Here is a 21,345-nt window from a genome sequence, read left to right as displayed (position 1 = left end):
CTGAAGATTTCGTCCAGTGCAGGTGGCTGACAGAATGTGCAGTGGGAGACAGAATATTCTGGGCAATTCCTGTCTTTCCTTCAGTCAGAGAGCTCAGGCTTTCACCAGGGTGCGGGCAGCCTGGTTAAGCTAAGCTGGGGTTCTACCACTCCGAGGCTGTCCTGAGGGTGTGGCAGAGACTACAGGGCAGCAGGAAACCTTCCCACAACACGAGGCTCCCCCTGTGACCCAGTCTCCCTGGGACACCCTTGTCTACACCTGCCAAGTCACCTGGTTCTTTGTAGGACAGGCAGAAACCTCAGAACACAGCTTGAAGTCAGCCAGACTTGGGTTAGATCCCAGCCATGTGCATGAGCCTCCAGGGTAGAGAGGAAGGTGGTTGGCAGAACCTGTCCCAGGGCTGTGGGGAAGGACTGATAGGTGACAGCCAAACGGGGCTTTGTACAATGCTGGCTCCAATAAGAAGCTCCCTTAAGCTGGGTGTGGTGGCGCACACCTTTAATCCCAGCGGGTTTCTGAGTTCGAGGCCAGCCTGGTCTACAAAGTGAGTTCCAGGACAGCCAGGGCTACACAGAGAAACCCTGTCTCGAAAAACCGAAAAAAAAAAAAAAAGCTCCCTTAAACATCACCAGGACTCACTAGAAGCTGGTCCCTTCCCAGCTTGAAAAAGAGTTCCAAGCGATAGAGTATCCATCCCTCCTTCTGGGAGGACGTTGTGCACAGGAAGCAGAAACACAAAGGATGCCTCTTCTATCCTACTGTGACTCCCTCTTCCCCCAAACTCCTGTCCCCTAGGCAGCTACACTGTCCACGTACCCAGGGTGGCTGGGCCCTCCCACCAGAGACCACACCCTGGTGTGCCTTAGGGGCCCTGGTTTGTTAGTCTCTGAGTGTGCAGTTGCTGCACATGGGGCCCTGGCGCTTGCTGCACCAACTTCCTGTTGGGCCCGTGGTCCTTGGAGGCATGCAGTTCAGCAGACAGTGACTCAGCCATCTACCCAACATGCGGAACGTGTCTCTTCTGCAGGTCCCGGTCCACAGCAGGTACCCAGGGTGCTTTGGGCACGGGCTTTCCAGGGCACGTTTCCTTTTCTGGTACAAGGCTGTGCCGGCTCCCTGGGCAAGCCTTGGAGCTCCTGAATACCCAGGGTTAGCTCTTGCACAAATACCCTGCTGCCCCACCCTAGGTTCCTTGTGTTCTTGTGCCGCTTCCTGTCCAACCTTCCAGGACCCACAGCAACCATAAGGCACAGCCGCCGCTGCTCAGACAGTTGGAGGCACTCACAGCTGTGGTGAGGCCCGACTGACACAGCTCCCCACTGATCTCTGCTTTCATCCCTGGGGTGGAAAGGGGGAGCCACTAGGAGATCAGGGGCTCTGCGGGGTGCCTCTGTTCCTTCCCAGAAGTGGGTGTGAGTGCCAGCTGCTGAGCAGCGAGTGACTCCTGGAGAAGCCTGCTGTCTGCTCTCTCCTAGTCTCTAGGAGAAGTGAGGCCTTCTGCCTTGACAAGGAACGTTAGAGTTCCTATCCTTCCTGGCTCCCCCTGCCCTTCTGCAGGCTGAGTAGAAAGCCAGGGTGGGAAACTACAGAGCTCTCCCCTTCCCTACAGCCCCATGCAAGGCAGGTGTCACCATGCCAGGGGAAAGGTCAGTGTTGAGAGGGAGCGCCCCACACAGCATGCGCATGGACACACTGCAGAGTAAGGGTACAGGATGTGGCCACAGTGTGGGGGAAGGGTGAGGACAAAGCTGTAGGCTTCCCAGTATTTGCAAGACATCCCAGTGCCTTGTGTGCATTGAAGGGAGGACGGAAGAGAGAGGAGGGACTTCCACCTGAGAACGCAGAGTGTTGCCGCCACAGCCAAGAGCACTGGGCCAGGATCCCGAGGCTTGCTCAGAGCCATCAGCACTGGGAGTGAGGGGATGGGGTGCGGGGTCTCCTCCCCTGAGCACTGCATAGCATCTACTGTAGCTGTCAAGAGGTGTGATGGAGCAGGGGTAGGGCCGGGGGGATTGGAGGGCTGTGGTCAGGAGGTCCCTGCACCGACTCTACGTGGGACTTGCCTGAGTTCTGAGAAAGATGCTGGGATGATGGGGTAGGGACAGGAGGAATCCTCCCAGACTCACCAGACATGGGTGATGCTACAACCACAGGGTGGTGTCTTGCAGGTTGAGAATGCTGAGCCCCGCCCGAGCCCAGGATCTAAATATCCTTCTAGGAGTGGGAGTCTGGCGTGACTCGGGGGGTCCCCAGCTGCTGACCCAGCAAACGTAAGCTGTCCCTGTGCACAGGGAAGCTCAGTCTGTAGGTGTAAGATGTGTGGCTGTGAGTTGTCAGGTGTCTGTCATACAGGAAAAGGAGTGTGGACATTGTAACATTGTGTTGTACGGAGGTGGGATGCTTGTTAGCTGGAGTTTCTTTTTTAATTGTAACGGTTGCTCAGTGGTGAGTTGTCGTTTCTTTTTTAATTGTAACCGTTGCTCAGTGGTGAGTTGTCTTCATGGAGCTGGTTTGTGTTCTGCATGGTGAGAATGGGGGGTGAGATGGAGCGTTGGGAAGGTTAAGGTGAAGCCCTTAGACCACGATCTCCCTAAAGGACAGCGAGTCCTCATCTGTGTCATGTAATATTCCACTGGTTGTGTCAGATTGTCAGGCTCCTCTACCAGCCTCCCACCCTCCCTCCTTCCTCTGCCCTGCTCCTCCAAGGCCTCGGGATTTAGGGGCTATCTTTGTGATGGGAGATGGCTCAGTTGGTGAAGGGTTTACCATGCAAGCTTGAGGATCTGAGTTCGATCCCCAGCGCCCATGTCAAAAGTTGAACATGACTATCTGTGCTCATAGTCCCGGCACAGGACAGAAGGACTCTTGGGGCTTGCTGGCCGGCCAGTCTAGATAGATCAGTGAGCTCTAGGTTCAGAGAGACTCTGTCTCCAAAACTAAGATGAAGAGCGATTGAGGAAGGCACCCTGTTGAAATCCGCCTATGACTACCAACACATGAGGTCCTGGCCAAGACCCTGCCCCGTCCTCACCCCCACCCCCTGCTTGTGTGACTGTGGTTCTCCTCACACCTACACCTCATCTCAACAGGATCCAGATGGTGCCCGTGGGGAGCTGGGCTGTGCTGACGCCAGATCCCAGCCTGGGCCCTACAAGCATCCAGGCCCTCTGCCTGCTCCCCGCAAGCATAACTGACTCGCAGGGGAGCCCAGCCTTGGGGAGACTGCTCTCTCTGGCCCAAGGGAGAGGAGTGGGTTCCTCTTAGAGCCCCTTTCTCAGCAGAGAGGAAGGGTGTGTCGCTCAAGCATGGTGTGTGGTTTCCAGCGGTTACACCTCTTCCTGTCTCTTCACGAGGCGCCTCGTCAGCACCCAGCCTAGAGGGAGGCCCTGGCCCTGCCTGCCAGATTGGCTAGGCAACCGTCCCAGGAGGCATGTTAGCGCTCTGATGAGACTCCCAACATTAGAGTCAGGATAAGCAAAATTACATCAGCTTAGTGAGCAGAAGTGTGAGGCCTTCCTTCAGGCTAGGCTTTCTGAAAGGCCCCCGGACTGTGGCACACCCAGCGGGCACCAGCCTCCTCCCTTCTGTCCCTTCAGGTCATGTGCATTGAGTACGGCCATACACACAGGGCTGTTCAGGCTCTAGGCTACACACAGGTACCTGCTTTGATGGAGTGGACACTCTCCTGCCCTGGGGGATACGAGGACAGAGGTCAGTGTGGACGTGATGTTGTTGCGGAAGCAGGTTTTCAAGGCGGTCTCCCACATTCTCGTCTGATAGCCATACCTTCAAGTGTCTTCCCCATGTGGCACAGGTGCCAGGGCTGGGCTCGTTCATGCTGTGGGCCTTTGACAGGTGATAGTAGACAGCACGTACTGGCAGCAGTCCAAAGGGCTCGGGGAGCAGCCTTTGAATTCTTGGGAGAATTCAGAATCTAGATGAAGCCACAGAGGACCTAAGTCTATGCACACCATTCAAGACTCTGTGAGCAGCATGGCCTCTCTGAGCATGGCTAGTGGTGATTACAAAAAGACTAGCCTCAGCTGGGTGTGGCGGTGTATACCTTTAATCCTGGCACTTAGGGGGCGGGAGCAGACGAACCTTTGTGAGTTCAAGGCCAGCCTAGTCTTCTTAGTGAGTTCCAGGACAGCCAAGGATACAAAGAGAAAGCCTGTCTCGAAAGAAAGAAAGAAAGAAAGAAAGAAAGAAAGAAAGAAAGAAAGAAAGAAAGAAAGAAAGAAAGAAAGCCTCCTTCTGAGAAAGCAGAAAGGAAGAACGCCAGCCAAAAACACTTGACAATGAGGAAGATGGGGAGCATGGCCTGACTGAGGGCGGGAACATGAGATGTGAGCAGGTTCAGTGGCCATGTAAGCCCTGTGACCAGGGAGGAGCTGCGGCTGGCAGCTATTTAAGAAACACACCAGGCATAGCCAGGTCCTGTGATGCTCACAACACGCAAGCCTCCCCAAGGTACCATGGGCTCATTTATCTTCCCATTGCACTGACTGCGGGACCGAGGATTCTACCCAAAGCGACATGTTCCTGCTGTGCAGGGATCCTGCAGCAGGCCATGGGAGCGTGTGTTCAGTATGCCTTCGGAGGAAGGGTGTGACCCACTTGAGGCCAGCGCCCCTACACATGTAGCAAGGTGTCTCAGGCACAGCAAGGTGTCAGGGACAGTTCTCCATGGCAACAGCAAGGTTTCAAAGACAAGTCTCCTTTGGCCGTGGCTGGAACCTCTTTAGCTGGAGCAAGTCACATGGCTGCACCAGAGGGAAGGTGACTGCACCAGAGGGAAGGTGACAAGCACCCGTGGCTGACAGTCACATCACTCAGGGGAGAGGGACCCTGAGAGACCGGAGAGATTCAGCTCAGCCACTCAACCTCGTCCCTTCCTCCTGTGCCTGCCTCCTCAGGTGCCAGCCAGGACATCTGGGTATCCAGGCTTGTGTCCCCCAGCCAAACAGGAAATCACCTGCTATTCCTGTGCATCTCTGACCTCAACTCCCAGAATTCGCCTCTTGTGACTTCCTACCTTAAGCTGCCCATACAGTCCCTAGCTTCTTCCCATCTAGACAAGGAGCCCTGGGCAGCTCTCAGTGGACTTGGATTCCCATCTTTAATCTCCCCGAGGTTAAGAGCTCAAAACAAGGTTCTTCAACAGCTGTTTGTTTTCACATCCTGGGGTGCACTAACCCCCAGAATAATAGACTCTTTATCATAAGCTTTAATAGAGAATTTAAGGTCATAGAGTCCAGACTCCAATTCTATACACAAAAAACTAAGGTACAGAGCCAACAGGCTCCTTGGTCTACTGTGACCCAGGGCTTGCATGTCTGTGTATGTCTGTGTGTGTCTGTGTCTATGTGTATCTCTGTCTGTGTGTATCTGTGTGTGTGTCTGTGTCTGTGTCTATGTGTATCTCTGTCTGTGTGTGTCTGTGTGTATCTGTGTCTGTGTGTATCTGTGTGTGTGTGTGTGTGTGTATCTCTGTCTGTGTGTGTCTGTGTCTGTGTCTATGTGTGTCTCTGATTGTATGTGTCTGTGTCTATGTGTGTCTCTGACTGTGTGTGTCTGTGTGTATCTGTGTCTGTGTGTATCTTTACCTAAGGTCATGCTGCAGATCCAGCTTGCCCAGAAAAATTTCAAACTCAAGTCTCCCAGCCGATCCCAAGCTTGCCCCAGGACCCAGAGTATTGAACTATGGGCCTTCAGTCAGACCACAGGAGGTCTTGCTAGCCTCAAGGCCCAGGCATCCATTTTCATACCATCCTTCATCTGAACACAGCTTCCAGTCCTACACTCAGAATACAGATGGTGACATATTTGGCCTTTCTAGAAAATGGTGGCTGAGAAAACTCTGTCCCGAGAAGTTGCAGAGGACCCAGGTCCTCAAGCAATTCTCCCACAGTTCCTGATGGTGATGGAGCAAAAATGAGCCCCAGTGGATGCTTCCTAGGGCTAGCCTCACCCACAGTGGGCAGAGTAACTGATTCCTAGTGGGATATGTGAGAAAGAGGAAGTCTGCTACAAAGAAGGAATGGTAGTTAGGCAGTGTCAGACAAAACACAAAACTGGGGGGTGGTCAGCAAGACAGGCGACTGGAATGCTGGAAGGAGAGAAAACTGCTCAGGGTTAGGCCAAGGGTAGAGCTCAGTGGTGGAGCATGTGCAAAGCATGCACATGAGCCTAGATTCCACCCCAGCAACACACACACACGCACGCGCACACTCATAAACATGCATGCACATGCACACACACAGAGGTAGAGGAACACACCTGGTATTGACCTGACTCCACACCTGCACAAGTGGATACAGGCACCCACACACAGTGCACACTTGTGAGCACACACACACATACACACATGCACGTGCGCTCACACACACACATATGAAAACTCTGGTGAGTTGTTTCTAGATTGGAAGAAACCAGAGAGAAATAGCTAATGCCGTATAAGATCCTTAACTGGATCCTGGTTTTTCAAAATCTAAACAAGAATTTGGGGAAAACGGGAATTTGGACAGAGGCTGCCTGCGTAGCGAGTGCTGTTTTGTTTTCTTAGATTCGTCTTGATTCGGTGGCTCTGTGAAACGGGGATAATGGGAGACGGCCTGAGCTTTTTCAGATAGCCTTGAAAGGTCTGCATGTATGTGCATCGTGTGTGCGAATATGTCACACGGAGAGGAGGGGACTGGAGAGGAAACAGGGTAGCCCTTGCTGTCCAGGATGAAGACTTGGGTGTTGTTTGTTGTTCTGATTTTTTTTTTAAGTTTGAAAGTTATCAACATAATTTGGGGAGAAAAGGTCAGGGACTTGAATGGTGCCTCCTGACCCCTCTCTGTCACCTGCCATCAGCCTCCCCTTCCTGTGCAGGCTGCTTTTAAAGCTAGGGTTTATCTCTTTGTCTTCTGACCTCATAACATTTTCACATCTCTTTGCTTCTGTAAGGACATTTGGGTAGGCCTTGGTAAAGCTCCCAGCTTCAGAGTCCTCAAATATAAATCAAAAAGTTACCCAAGGTCACACACAGATTGGGGGGGTGGGGAACGGGACAGTAAGAGCAGTTATGAGTAAACTCATGGGACCCAGACTTTGACCTTCAGCCAGATCCCTTGCTAGCCGTCTAGGGACTGGCCGGTGGAGGTGAGCGTCTGAAGCCAGCCTCCAGACTGTGGCGAATGTCCTGCCTCTGCCTGTCCTCAGGTTGGTGGAGGGGGATCATGGATGTAAGTGCACCCAACCTAGCTCCTATCTGTCCTTCAAACTGCAGAGGGCGTCAGGGACCTGCGGTATCCAGCCCAGCTTTGCCTGGAGAGGGTTGTAAAGTTCTTGAGGTCCACTCAGCTCAGCACTGTCTGCCTCCTTCCGTGGTGTGGTACCTGCTGAACCCAGCACCAGCCTACCCAATAGTCGCGGCCTCATTAGATGCTGGCTACATCGGGATTGGCCGCTCGCGGTCTCATTAGATGTTGTCCACGTCGGGATTGGCTGCTCGGCAGGTGCAGTTGCTCCTGATTGGACAGCGACAGCTACAGAGCCGAGAGGTGGGCTCTGCCCGCAATTCTTGCAACCTGAATGCAGAGCAGGGGCTGTGGGAAATCCCGCCAAGCCCCTTCTTTCCCGGAGAAGTAACAGAGGTGGTGAGCTGGGCTGCAGATCTACAGGATTTTTAAAAGACAAATTTCTCATGAGCTCTGAAGACCGATGCACCTGCCTAGTGGCCAATCCTGAGATAGCTGTGGGTCCGGAGTCAGGGGACTACTGGTTCCGAGGGACCTTGATCTCCAAACTAACACTTCTTGGTGTCCCTGCGACCAGAACTCCCTCTCCCAGGATTGTAGTTAATTCCCTTCCCACACCTTTAGGTGCTATGAGCGTCCCTGCTGGGCAAAGCAGAGATTGCACACCAGAGAAGGCTACCACTGAACCTCAGAGTCCCAACCCAGTCAAGGTCACAGCCCACGGCCACCTTCAGTGACACGGGCTGCCCAGCTCCCACCCTTTCCAGTGGGCTGAGTTACAGTCTTTTGCTCATTCAATAACACTTGTCTATCAAGTGCCAGGCACTGCAGGAACACAGGACACACAGCACCCGGCCTTCACAGAACCAGCAGAGCTCTTGTGGAAAGAGAAAAGTGGGGTGACCTTTAGGAGGGTCAGTAGTGACAGGTTCTAGGGGGGGGAAAGTCACTCAGGAAAGGTCCAAGTGACGAGTGAACGTGGGGAGAGGGTTGGCGTTTAGGACGAAGTGTGCAGGGACATCCAGAGTGAGCCTGGCATAGAGACAAGGCAGGGTACTTGGTAGACGTCTGGAGTCAAAGGTCAGGGATCCACCGTTGGGTGAATTGCCTGGGTTGCTGTACAAAATGGGGGCCACCTGCTGGGTGAGGTTAGTCCCCCAGAGCAGGCAGGCCGCTGGGAGGTATCAGCTGGTATCTGGTTTTTGCTCTAGATGGAACCGAAGCTTCAGGAGAGATGTGACCACAGTAGTGGCAGACTGGAGCCATGGCCCAGGAGAAGCCCTTGGCTCCCTGTGGAAGAGGCTGATGATGGGATAAAGATGGCCACTGCCCGGCAGTGGTGGCACACGCCTTTAATCCCAGCACTTGGGAGGCAGAGGCAGGTGGATTTGTGAGTTCGAGGCCAGCCTGGTCTACAGAGTGAGTTCCAGGACAGCCAGGACTACACAGAGAAACCCTGTCTCAAAAAAAAAAAAAAAAAAAAAAAAAAAAAAAAAAAAAGATGGCCTCTGGTGACCAATTAGGAAACTGTCGTAAAGCCTGTGGAACAATGAGGCACCCAGCAGTGGGTGGGGCTGGGGATGGAATGAGTTAAAAGACCCCCGGGAATTTGGACTAAGCACCTGAAAGACTCATTGGATCTCTGGCCTTGCAAAAGACAGGGCGGCAGGTGGGACTGCTGAGAGCTCAGGATCTGACATGTGAGGCCGAAACAGTGTGTCACTTTCTCATGGAGATCCCAGGAAATCTCAGTAGGTGCATAAAGGGGGTCAGAGACCGGGCTGCAGGGTGGAGACAGGAACATCTGGTCCCAGGACAGGAACAGGGTTCAGAGAAAGCAAAGCAGAACTTGAGCAGCTCCCAGACTCTGAGGGAGGTCGGCAAGGTCCACACAGGCAGCCTAGAGACAGGAACCACACAGCCACGGGACAGAGAAGAGCCTATGAGAGTCCCCTTTCAGTCAAGGGGATGAGGGCTGCATTGCTGTGGCCCACCGTAAGACAGCATCAGACTTCAGCAAGAGTGGCTTTCACAGGGAGGCAAGAACTGGAGTCTGTCCGTGAGATCCTCCTCGGGAATGTTCCTGAAGGCAGAGCATTCTCTTGTCTCAGAGAAAACTCTGCTTTGACGTTCTTTCCCCGGTGGGTAGAATCGTAATTATGTCAGGCTAAGATGTTGCTCATTTGGTAGAAAGCACAGCACACGGCCCTGAGTTTGACGCGGCGCCATGGTGGTACGCACCTGTAACATTGGGAGATGGACGCAGGAGGGTCGGAAATTTAAAGTCAGCCTGGGCTAAGGAGACTCTGAAGCCAGCCTGGGCTAACGAGACTCTGAAGCTGGTCACTCACAGCCAAACCTCCCAGGAGCCCCAGGAGAGAAGGCAGATGCCATGAATGCAGAGGCTGCCAGTGCTGGTCTGGAGGAGCAGGCTCCTGGAGATGTGTTTCCTTGGTGGTTGGATAGGAAGCTATGGGGCAGAGCTGAAAGGACCCTCTGGAAAGGAGCCAGGACGTTGTCTAACCCCTGTAGCCTGAAACATGCATAGCAAACTTAAGTGACAGGCCAGAGAACATTCTCACCTCTCTTTGTCTCTGTTGCTACACTCCCACCCTGCAGAGCAGCCCATCCCACAGCAAACTGAATAGGAAATGATTCAATAAAACTTTATTGACAACAGTTGTCAGCAGGCTGGATTTGGCCCTCCAGCTCCAGCTGGAAGTCAGGAACTGATGTCCTGCCCAGTGGCTTCCCACATTGAGGTCCCTGCGCCAGAGCATTGGTGATACCCAAGAATATCAGAAGTGCCAGTTCTCGGCCCACCCACATCCAAGAATCAGAGACTCTCATTCATCCCATCCCTCGAACCCCCTCTCAAGGTACACTGCTTGTCATTCTGTAATTCTGTCATTAATCATCCCTACGGCCATAGTTCCACTGCTGCTGGTGGTCTCAGCAAAAGCCAGAGCTAGAACAGTGTGTGGAGGGGGCTAAGTCCTCTCTGCAATCTGAGTGAAGACCCCTGTCTCCCATCCTCCCCCTGTGGCTGTGGGACTGGCACTTTTATTTATATGTCACCCTTGGATGGCTCATGGTGACCTCTGGGCTCCCAGCAGGCCTGTGCCTGGCCCTTGGCAGCACTCGGTATGTTGGCAGTGGTCTCCTCCCTCTGTCCCTTCCTCAGCCAAACACTGTTTCAGAGTGGCACCCTTATGTACGGCTCACACAGGCAGCCTCCAGAGCCTGCCTGCAGTAAGGCTAGGCCAGTGTTTTCTTCACGAGGGAAGTCATGGTGTCCAACTTTATAACAACTTCAGTGAGAAGGTAGGATTCTATGTGCCTGATTCACCAGAGAGAGAGAGAGAGGGTGTGAGCAGTGATAAGTTTTAAAGGAGAGACTGCCCTTGAGGTCCTGCAGTCCCCAGTGCCAGGTGACCAGCCACTCTCCAAGGAGAAACACTGAACAGGTTGAACTCCTGCCAGCTTGCCACCCAAAAGGGCAGTGTCTGTGGGGTCCTGCAGCCACATCTCCCTCTAGGACCTGTGAGCAGATTCCTGCAGAGAACTGGGCAATGGCCAGTGCCTCAGAGCACCAGTGACCTGAAGGAATCATGTTGTAAAAGACAAAGATGAGGGCTGAGCAGATGGCTCATTTGGTAAAGTGTCTGCTACCCAAGCATTGGGACAAAAATTTGATCCCCAGATGCACATAAAGGGCTGGATGCAAGACCAAGCATGGTGGTGCATGTGTGTGACCAAGTGTGGTGGTGCATGCGTGTGACCAAGTGTGGTGGTGCATGCCTGTGACCAAGTATGGTGGTGCATGCGTGTGACAAAGCGTGGTGGAACATGTGTTTAATTGCAGCCTTTGGGAGGCAGAGGCAGAGGCAGGTGGGTCTGTGAGTTCAAGACCAGTGTCAGCCAGGGTGACATCATGAGACCCTTTCTTTAAAAAGAATTAAAGAGAAGCTAGGAGCAGCAGTGCATACCTATAATTTCAATCCTGGAGAAACAGAGAGAGTTCTGGGGTGCGCTGGCCAGCCAGTGTGGCCCAGTTGATAGCTCCAGGTTCAGTGAGAGCCGCGGTCTCAAAAAAGTGTGACAGACACCTGATTGCAGAGGACACCTCTGGCCTCCATGTGCATTCACACTTGTGCACACACATGTGCACACACACACACACAAGTGAGGACAGTGATTGGTGGGGAAAGTGGACACTGGGGGACTTCAGGGAGACGGTCAGGATCACGTTATCACAGCTCAGCAACCTTTGCATAGTGGACCAAGAGACCTCAGTGTAAGCCATGCACCGGATACTTCAATGTGCACCGGATACTTCAATGTTGAGGTCAAATCGCAGGCATCCCCCATCAACCTCGCCACTCACGATGGCTCCACACTGCTTTTGGCATCTGTCCCATTTCCAACAGGCACCCATGCAGGTACTCACGCCTGTAACCCAGAGGAGACCGCATCAGGACCTCCACCAGGCAATGCTGGCCAGGGTCAGCCAGTGGTCAAAGGAAGTTTTGATTCTAAGGAAAAAGAAACATTGGCAAAGTGGCTGCCTAGCTAAACGTCACCCTCCAATTTCAGGGGGTCACTGCCAATCCCAAACCCCTTTGCCCATGAAAGTGGGACTCTGCAAATTTTTTTTCTTTTTTTGTTTTGTTTTTCGAGACAGGGTTTCTCTGTATAGCTCTGGCTGTCCTGGAACTCACTTTGTAGACCAGGCTGGCCTCGAACTCAGAAATCTGCCTGCCTCTGCCTCCCGAGTGCTGGGATTAAAGGCGTGCGCCACCACGCCCAGCTGGCTCTGTGAATTTGAGCCAGGAACCTTCATCTGGGCCTTTTTGAGGCCAGGTGCGTGGCACTTAACAGACTTTCTGGAACTTCAACACAGAGAATCTGGAACAGCCAGACCCGCAGGCAGACAGGTCTAGAACTGCCCGGGGATCTGAAGGGGTCAGCTGGGTGGAAGGGGTTGGCAATGTTAAGACTCTGGAGGCTGTGAGGGGCATGAGTGTGGCCTGTTAAGAAGAGAAGGTAGGGCTGACGAGATGGCTCAGCGGGTAAGAGCACTGACTGCTCTTCCAAAGGTCCTGAGTTCAAATCCCAGCAACCATATGGTGGCTCACAACCATCCGGGCGACTGAAGACAGCTACAGTGTACTTATAATAAATAATAAATAAATCTCTCTCTTTAAAAAAAAAAAAAAGAAGAAGAAGAGAAGGTAGCCGTGTGTGTGGATGAAGGGGTCCGAGGAGAGCCAACAGGCAGAGCATAGGCCAGGAGGCAGTGCCAGGGGAGGGAAAAGGGAGCCACTTTACAAGGTGCCTTTGGAAGCAGATGCCTACCCTGCTAGGGGATCAGGAGAGCAGAGCTGAGAGGATCCGAAGCAGCTAGGACACTGACCAGGGCTCCACCATCGCCTGCTGCTGCTATAGCAATGACCCGTAACTTAGTGGCTCCAGACAGCATATTATCAGGGTGTCTGTGGGCCTAGAGTTCAGAAGGCCCTGGCTAAGCACAGCTATGGGCCCTGTGAGCTGCTATGCAAGTGCTGGTCAGGCCTGGGGCGGAGGGCTTCATGGGAAGACCCAACTAGTGAAGGGTCCAAGCCCCCAGGGTCATCTGAGAGAAGTTGCCTCTATTGACCTTTGGGCTAAGGCCTCAGTTCCTACAACCCGGATCTCTTCCACGCAGCAACCCACATCGTTAGAGCTGGAAAGGGAGGGGTCAGCCAGCAGGACAGAAATTACAGTCGATGTCATTCAGTGACAGCCCATCTCCTTTGCCACATTAGGTCATAGTCAAGACACTGGATCCAGCCATGCTCGAGGGCAGGACCCTGCACAAGGAGGGGAATCCCAGGGGTCATTGGGGATATCAAAGAAAATCCCCTGAATGTCAGGGCAACACAGGAAGCTGCTGTGCGATGACATCAGGAGCAAGGGGTACAGATCAGGGGAAGACAAGTCCACAGACCCTTCTGCCTCGTGTGAGCAGTGGCATTGGGGTGTGCAGTGGAGAGATGGGATCTTCCTCAGTGGCCCGTTAGCACCCACGGGGTGGGCAGTCTGTCTGAGGAAGGGTGGGTGGCTCAAACAGCCCAAACCTGCTCAGTCTCTTTTTTTAACCACCACCCCTTGCCTTTGTATCTTCTCTCAGGATTCCCCCTCTGTGAAAAGGCACACTGATCTGTCTGGATAAGTGAGGCCGGCCCCATGTATCCGGAATCAACCACGGGGTCCCCAGCTCGACTCTCCCTGCGGCAGACAGGCTCCCCCGGGATGATCTACAGGTAAGTCACCCAGGCCTCCTCCTCTGAGGAGTCCCTGAGGCAGCCACCTTCCCCTGGGGAAGGACTAAGGTCTCAATGGACAGCTAACAGGGTTGTGACATACACAGCCCCCCTGGAAGAGAATGGAAACTTCCAAAGCTATAGTTGGAAAGAAGGTAAGAATTTCCGGATGGCTCTGGGCCAAGAGAAATTTGTTTCTGGTTCCTGGCCCTTTGGAAATGTCATCTGAGGCTACCTGAGCCCCTCAGCAGGGCCCAGAGCAGTGTTCTCGCTGTGCACATCACTACTCAGTGGTCTCTGGTATCCCACCCAGAGGCGTCTGGGAGGCTGCTCTCAAGGAGCTCACAGGCATTTAGGGACTGGCACCTGCCCATTTTCCAAAGGCCAGCAACAGCCAGACTTACAGGGCAATCTTGATCGCCTTGTGTGACGCCTTGTGTGATCCAGCCTTTCTGAACAACAGGCCTCCTGTAGGGGGCGCTGGTGAGCCACTGGCTGCAGAGCCCGCAAAGGAAGCCCAAAGTAACATCACCATCGTGAAAGATGACGGCCGGATAGAACCCCAACAGCCTATATATTCTGGGAATTCGGCCCTTTGTAGATAATGAGTGGACCCTGAACTGTTGCAAGTGTCTTTGGAAAACTGGGGAAAGAGGTGTCTATCCTGGGAAGGACCCCGGAGTCTCAGGCCCTCCTGTCAGGGTGTGTTTTAGCGGCTGTTCTCAAGCATGTTGTAAAACATGATCTAAGGCTTATTAAAAATCCAGACGCGAGCTGGGGGTGGGGCTTAAAAAAAAAAAAAAAAGAAAACCCAGACGCTCACTCAGAGTCTACTGCAGGGAAGAAGCCTAGGTGCCTCTGGATCCATCCGGGACCAGAGCATGCAGGCTTCAGACCTCTGCTTCACTGGCCACTCGGTGGCGCTGCTGCAGAGCATTTGGTTGTACATGGGCTAGAGCTTAGCTTAGCCTGGAGCTGGGGATGGAGATGCGTGGTGGGTGGGGGCTGCGGGATATCAGTGATGGATTCTGAGCTTGCACCTGCCTGTGGCTGATGCCAATTGCATACTGTCTTCTCTCCTCTTCTTCCCCCCTCTCTTTCCTCCATTGCTATCCGAAGTACTCGGTATGGGAGTCCCAAAAGACAGCTCCAGTTTTACAGGTAATAATTCCTCCTCCTCCTCTCCCTCCTCCTCCTCCTCTTGTTCCTCCTCTTTCTCCTCCTGCTCCTCCTCCTCCTCTTGCTCCTCCTCCTGCTGCTGCTGCTGCTCTTCCTCCTCCTCACTCCTGCTGCTCCTCTTCTCTCTCCTCCTCCTCCTCCTCTTTCTCCTCTTCCTCCTGCTCTTCCTCCTGCTCTTCCTCCTCTTCCTCCTCCTGCTGCTCCTCCTTCTGTTCCTCTTTTTCTTCCTCCTCCCCTTGCCCCTGCTCCTCCTCCTCCTTCTCCCAATCCAGAACTCCAAAGGGCAAGGAATAGTGGGGAGGGCTGTACCCATCCCTGGCAGGGCGGGATGCAGGCTGGTACAGTCTGTAATCACAGACTCTACCCATGTCTCTTCAGTGCTAACCACAGAGCCTGTGCAATGCCTGGTGAAAGTGTGCGGTCGGCTTAATTATGTGTGTCCATCTGCTGAAGTCTGCCTTGATTTGACCAAATGGGCTTAAGATATGTGTTCAGCTCTCAGCCAAATCTACCCATTAGAACCTCGCTCGTTCGCTCCCCAGCTCGGCCTCGGGCTCAGTGGTAGAGCACTTGCCTAGTGTGCTCAAGGCTGTGGGATTCACCTTCACCATCACAAGGTTATAAGAGAAAACAGGAAAAGTTTCAGTATGTGGGCTCTCTTGTGGCCATGGGACTGTGGTTCCATTACCAGAGGGAAGGGTCTGTGCTGGACCGATTGGTCCTTTCCGTCACCTGAAGATGTGGGTGTAGATGGGCTTACAACCTGTGGGGTCTTCGGGTGGTGCTTTGAAGCTCATGCCTTCATAAGGTGTATGCAGTGCCTGTCTGGTTTGGGTCAAGGCGGGGAGGGGTAGCTCTCAGGCAGGTGTATTGGAAGCCATGGTGAGATGTGGCATCAAGAAGCCCAGGCTCGGGCTGGTGAGATAGCTCAGTGGGTAAGAGCACCCGACTGCTCTTCCGAAAGTCTGGAGTTCAAATCCCAGCAACCACATGGTGGCTCACAACCATCCGTAACGAGATCTGACTCCCTCTTCTGGAGTGTCTGAAGACAGCTATAGTGTACTTACATATAATAAATAAATAAATACATCTTTAAATTAAAAAAAAAAAGAAGAAGAAGAAGCCCAGGCTCTCCTCAGCCCAGGCTGCCCCTCCCTCTAGACTAGCTCACACTCGTCTGTCCACAAAGGAAAGGACATATCCAGAAAGCACTTCCGGGCCCAAGAAGTAAGATGTCTGAGCTGCAGGCTAGCTGGCTTAGCCTGACTCTGGGCTATGATGGCCGTCCCTACACCCTTGGCAACATGGCAGTGCCTGCTGCAGCATCTAACCCATGAGGACAGATCTCGCCGTCCAGATCTGTGGAGCACCGCCTAGAGCGGGTGCTGTGTTCTACTGTGCGGGGTCAGCACTGGGCCTTTGCAGAGCTGTGTTCTTCTCGTGGCCTCAAGATCATGGCCGCGCCTGGGTTCGCAGGCTGACTTTTGCCGCTGTCTCTGAGGCCTCGTTCCTCACAGGGGAGTCTGAGAGGGGAGACTCTGCTTTGCCCGCAGTGTTGATGGGATACAAACTCTACCTAAGCTGGAGCTTGCAAACACATGTGTGTCCATCTGTGTGGCATATGAGGAACGCATACTGTTTTTTTTTTCTGGTCGAAACCGAGTAATAAAACCAAACTTGCACCTGAACCCCATCCTCAAGAGAGCCTGTGGGCAAGGAAGAACAGAGCAGCAGGCTGAAAAGGTACCCGGTAAAGCGCAGGTGTACATAAGCCTGCAGTGAGTTTCCCCTGGCGTTAGCAGAACCTCGAACCAGCCGACCACAGACAGCCCATCTGTCCTGTCCTTGGCCCTCGGACAAAGAGACCGTGGGTCCATCCTGTCCTTTGCCCTCGGAGCAACAGACCACAGATCCATCCTGCACTTTGGATCTCCAGTAGAAGTTTCACGAAGCAGTTAGGTCAGACATCTGGTAATGATCTCAAAGGACTGGCTCTTCCTTCATTGGACAGACAAGGTGCCAATCACTAGAAGCATCCACACCAATGCGGTGCTAAACATGGCCATCACAGAGCTCCTGGCCTTTGAAGGCAGAAGTGGTTACCAGTTGAACGACTCTTGGACCAATAAGGGAAGAAAATCCTGTATGACACACAGCCCCAAACCTGGCGTCATCTGGAGATTGACATTTCTTTCCTGCTTGTGTCTGTGGGTTCTCCTGACTATGCGGGGGACCTATTTTGTCTCCGTGCTGCAGATGGGTCCACGTGTTCTCCATCCTGGCCCTCTAGCAGGGCTTGCCTGCCCCTGGTACATTCTTCCATGGAGGAAGTGCCAGAGGAAAAGAAGAGCCGTGCCCAGTTTCCTCCGGCCTACAGCTGGACTACAGCAGACCCTCATTGACATTACTACTCAGGTTCCTATGTCCAGAGCAAGCAAGAGTCCTCCCTAGCACAGGAAAGTGCCTGACACCACCAGTAGGGGGCACCACCAGTAGGGGTGCCACTAGTAGGGGGTGCCACCAGTAGGGGGCACCCAAAGCCTCAGCAGGTTAGTCGCTTTTCAATCCTTGCCTTTACCAGTTGCCTGACAAGAAGGAAAGGGTGGGGAGTGGGTCCATTTTGTCATATGACTTGGACATCAGGTTCATCACAGCAGGAAAGCGTGCCAGTGGAAACAGTGTCCATTTTGGCAGCAGGAGGATGAGGCTGCTTGCTCCCGTCTGGATGGACCTCCCCTCTGGATGGAAGCAGAGTGGGGGGGTGCCAGGGCTGCAGTTTTCAGGCTGAGACCTTAGCTCGCGGGATGATGCCATCATCCACTCCGAGGTGGATAAATGGCCTCGCGCTTGCCTGATGTGCCTAAGAATGGAATGCTCCAGGCGTCGTTCTTAACTCAGTAACGTTGGCAGTCTGGATCAGCCATAACACGTGGAGGGTCCCAGGTACAGAGAGGCATAAAGGACTGCATAATACAGCCAACCCTGAACTTCTGTAACGTCATGGAAAACATCTGGAAAGCTGTTTTGCACTGGGGAGGTTTGTGGTTCCCCCCCTCCCAGCTGGTGTGGCTCAGGACCATTGACAGCTAGGATAAAAAAGCTGTCACAGTAAACAATTCAGATTTTTGTTACTGTAACAATATACCCGAAACAAGCTGTCTCAATTACTTTTCTATTGCTGTGATAAAACAACATGACCAAGGCAACTTACAAAAGAAAATGTTAAATTTGAGCTTCAGACAATTAGAGTCCATAGCTAGGGCAGAGCAAAGGCAGGATAGCAGAGAGCTTACATCTTGGTCCACAATAGGCTAAAGACTTATTCTAAGGCTTCACCTCTCAAAACCTACCATCTGTCATCTCTTCCAAGAAATAACCCCTTGGAGACACCATCACAACAGGTTTGTCCTTTTGGGGGAACATGCCAGCTCAGTCCTGAGGCCTCTCCAAGTGCTCACGTACCTTGGGCTGTGTTCAGGGTACTGACTGCCTGTCCCGTTCCTCCCACAAATTGGCAATTGCTATTTGTTCTTTTGTTTGAGAGGTGGGTCAGCCTGTACCCAAGACCCCACAGGCACTGGCATGTCTTCTGAGACAAGTGTTCCACCCACACTTTCTTAGCATCCAAAGGTAACATTTGTTTCCCCCGGGGTCACAACCCTGGGCCCTCAGCATTTTGCCTTAGCCTGGTGCTGGGCCTCACAGTGAACAACCTAAAGGCTTTATCTGAAGTTCAGTCAAGGGTGTGCTGTGAAGGAAGCCTACCAGAGGTATGTGCATTGTGTGCCCAAACAGATTTCTAGAACCTTCCGTGCATAGGCAGCTGCTATCTGTACATATAGCCACATAGTGTGCACCCACATGGAGGGGAAAGACATCTCTGTGTGCCTCTCCACTGTGGCAGTGGCCACATGCCACAGGTGCCCTCGCTGTCCACTGCAGACACAGCGTGGAACAGGGTGGACAAGCCGTGTGAGCCGTGTGCCTGGCATTCAAATAAAGAACAGCCCAGCCAGCTCTTTCCTACCTGTGGCTCAGAAGACCCAGGCCTCTGACACAAAGGCAGCAAAGGGGAGACCACGGAAGGGGGCAGGAACCCCACCTCTTGCCGCACCCCAACCATCCTCCGGGACGTCGGCATTGCCAGGCTGTAGTGTGGCACTGCACTTCCCGAGCTTTTAGGAGAAAGGTACTCGTGAATAATTCAGCCTCTGCCACGGGATGAAAACTCCCTAATAGACGCTAATGGACTTGCAGCCTCCAACGCTGCCGACCCTGTGGGGCTCTCTCATTCACCAATTGCTTCTGACGTTCTCCAGTGACACTCCCTAATGAAGAACGCCGCCACTGCGTGTGTGCGCCTCTTTCTTAGCTCCCTAACCAGACTGTGGCCTTTTTAACAAGCAGCCACCCAGGGAAGCAGGTGAGTCGGACGGACGCAGGAGTAGATGCAGCAGTCACTGTCTTGCAGGTGATGTCTAGACACAGGCATCCCCGGGAACTTAAACCGTAGAGCTGGGGTGGTGTCTGGGAACGTGTCCGGCTGATCAGAAATCAGACCATCCACAATTTATCAAAGCAGACAGCCTCAAAGATCCCACCCGGGGTGTACTTGAGGTAACTGTAGTGGGTGGAGGAGGGTGGGAGGGGTCCCACCTGGCCGCTCCCACCATCCTGTGTTCCGGCAATTGATTGATCCTGCTTGCACCCACCCTGTGCAGCCCTGGCCTGGCTGTCTTCCTGTCCCACCATCTAGCTCATGCCTTGCTGGCGTTACGCTCGATTGAGAATCAGCATTCATGACTTGGGCTGGCCATGCTGTCCGCAAGGTTTCTTGCTGTCTGAGAAGTCTGTCTAGGAAGCCCATGCCTGCAGGAGCCAGGGTTGCTATTCAGGTCTCGGTTTGCTGATGGTTCTTGAGCAAAATGACTGCTCAAGATGTGTGCTGTGGGATGCTGTGTGTGTGTGTGTGTGTGTGTGTGTGTGTGTGTGTGTGTGTGTGTGCAGTGAGTTACTTAGCCTCGCCCCAGGGATGGTGACTACTTCCCTGTGTTTCCGCTTCTGAAGTTTCCGGCTGGTTGGTCTCCTGGCTCTGGACACGTGTTGCCATTTGATAGAGAGACAGGGCTTCTTTCTCAGCCTGCCCCACCCCCAACCCCACCCCACCCCGCCCCATGTCGTCTGGCTTCAGTGGCTCCAGGTAGAAGGCACTGAGGAGGGCAGAAGCGATTCCTACTGACTTAATGAGGTTAGCGCTGCCGTCACCCCACTTTTCCGTGTCACCGTGTTAATTCGAGTGGAGTCCCCTGAGTCCCCGCTGACAGGAATAGATTTCCAGAGAAAACCTGCAAGTGTGTGGAATTAGCAGCTCCTAATTGGGGGGAGAGGGGGGATGCTTGTTCTTCTAGAGACCGAGTAGGATGTAGGGTTAGAGTTCCAGAGAGGCTCGTTCTAGAATTCGGCAGGATGTTACAACATAGAGGTCAGAGGTCAGAGGTCACTGCACTTCTAAGCTCAGGCAGGAGGAGCCTTGAAGGTGGGCTAAAAACCCTACCTTATTATATTGACCTCTAAGAAAAGCCCAGAGCACAGCTGCACCATGAGGGAGCCCAGCTTTGTCTGTCTACACACAGGCTGCCAGAACCCATAAACCAGACACATCTATAGAACCTTCCTCCTCTGAATGGCCCTCCCGCGCCTACCCAGAGTTAATATCTTCTCAGGATACACACACACACACACCAGGACCACAGATCCTCTGCTCTAGGCTGCCACTCTCACCCAGTTCTCTCCCTTTAGCTCTTGGGTTCCTTAGTTGTAATGGAAGGCTCTGGACCACCACAAAGAGAACCTGTCTTCCCTCCATGATGGCTGTGTAGCCAGCCAGGGAGGTAGCAGGGCCCAGGTCTTTCCTGCCTGCTCCTGTTTCTTCCCATGTTGTAAGGAGCTCGCATGTGTCCTCTGTAAAGGGCTGTTTTAATGTCTGTTACTCCCTGGTGATGTTTGGTACCCACGAGGCTCATCCTAGCCTCCGGTCACTTGTCTTCACTCAGAGATGCCCACCGTATATTCCAGCTTGGCTGATAGACTCTTCATCCACAGATATTTTCATCTCTTGTGTCATGGTGCACTCCTTTGGGGACAGTCACCTGCATGCCCTGTCTGTCACCACACAAGTACCTTCCTGTGTAGCCATCAGTAGTGGCAGAGAGTGCTGTCCCATCCTGGACCCCATAGCCTGGCCACTGTCACCCCACACTGGGGCCCTGGCAGTATTTTCAGACCTTTGCAGACCCCAGGCACTCTTGTGGGCAGTGTCTTGAGAGCTAATGGCTATTGATCCCAGCCTGGCTGGGAACGCGTTTGTCTTGCCCACTTTTCGGGAAGCGCTCCCAGCCGTAGCCTGCCCCGCTTGCCTTATCACTCACCCCAGGGAAGAGAGAGCCAGCCTCCATCGCACGGGGCTGGCTGCTGGCCATGCAACACCTCCAGAGCCCGACACCTACTGGAGGACAGTGGCCAGCCTACAGGAAGGAGAGGAAGCCTGCACTGCCAGCTGCAGGTTTCAGGTCCCCTCCGCTAAGCTGTGTCTCTTCGTGAGCTGTGCCTCTTTTGCA

At 53.3% G+C, this 21,345-nt stretch overlaps 1 protein-coding gene across 3 annotated transcripts in view; it reads left to right on the top strand.

Moving 5' to 3' along the window:
- Positions 1–21,345, top strand: part of Kcnab2 (potassium voltage-gated channel subfamily A regulatory beta subunit 2) — an 87,561-nt gene that overhangs the window by 28,307 nt on the left and 37,909 nt on the right. For 2 of the 3 annotated variants that reach the window (XM_029476429.1, XM_021159363.2), the window contains exons 2-3: positions 13,417–13,549; positions 14,669–14,710. In XM_029476429.1, the coding sequence (XP_029332289.1) occupies positions 13,473–13,549; positions 14,669–14,710 (119 nt within the window). In that variant the 5' untranslated portion in view covers positions 13,417–13,472. Of the gene's footprint in view, positions 1–866; positions 1,045–13,416; positions 13,550–14,668; positions 14,711–21,345 lie in introns of those variants that run through there. The other variant, XM_021159364.2, reaches the window with a different exon arrangement.

Source organism: Mus caroli, chromosome 4 (genome assembly GCF_900094665.2).
Source record: "Mus caroli chromosome 4, CAROLI_EIJ_v1.1, whole genome shotgun sequence".
NCBI classification, from domain to species: domain Eukaryota; kingdom Metazoa; phylum Chordata; class Mammalia; order Rodentia; family Muridae; genus Mus; species Mus caroli.
Note: the sequence above shows the minus strand (reverse complement) of the source record. Positions and strands in the feature narration are given on the sequence as shown.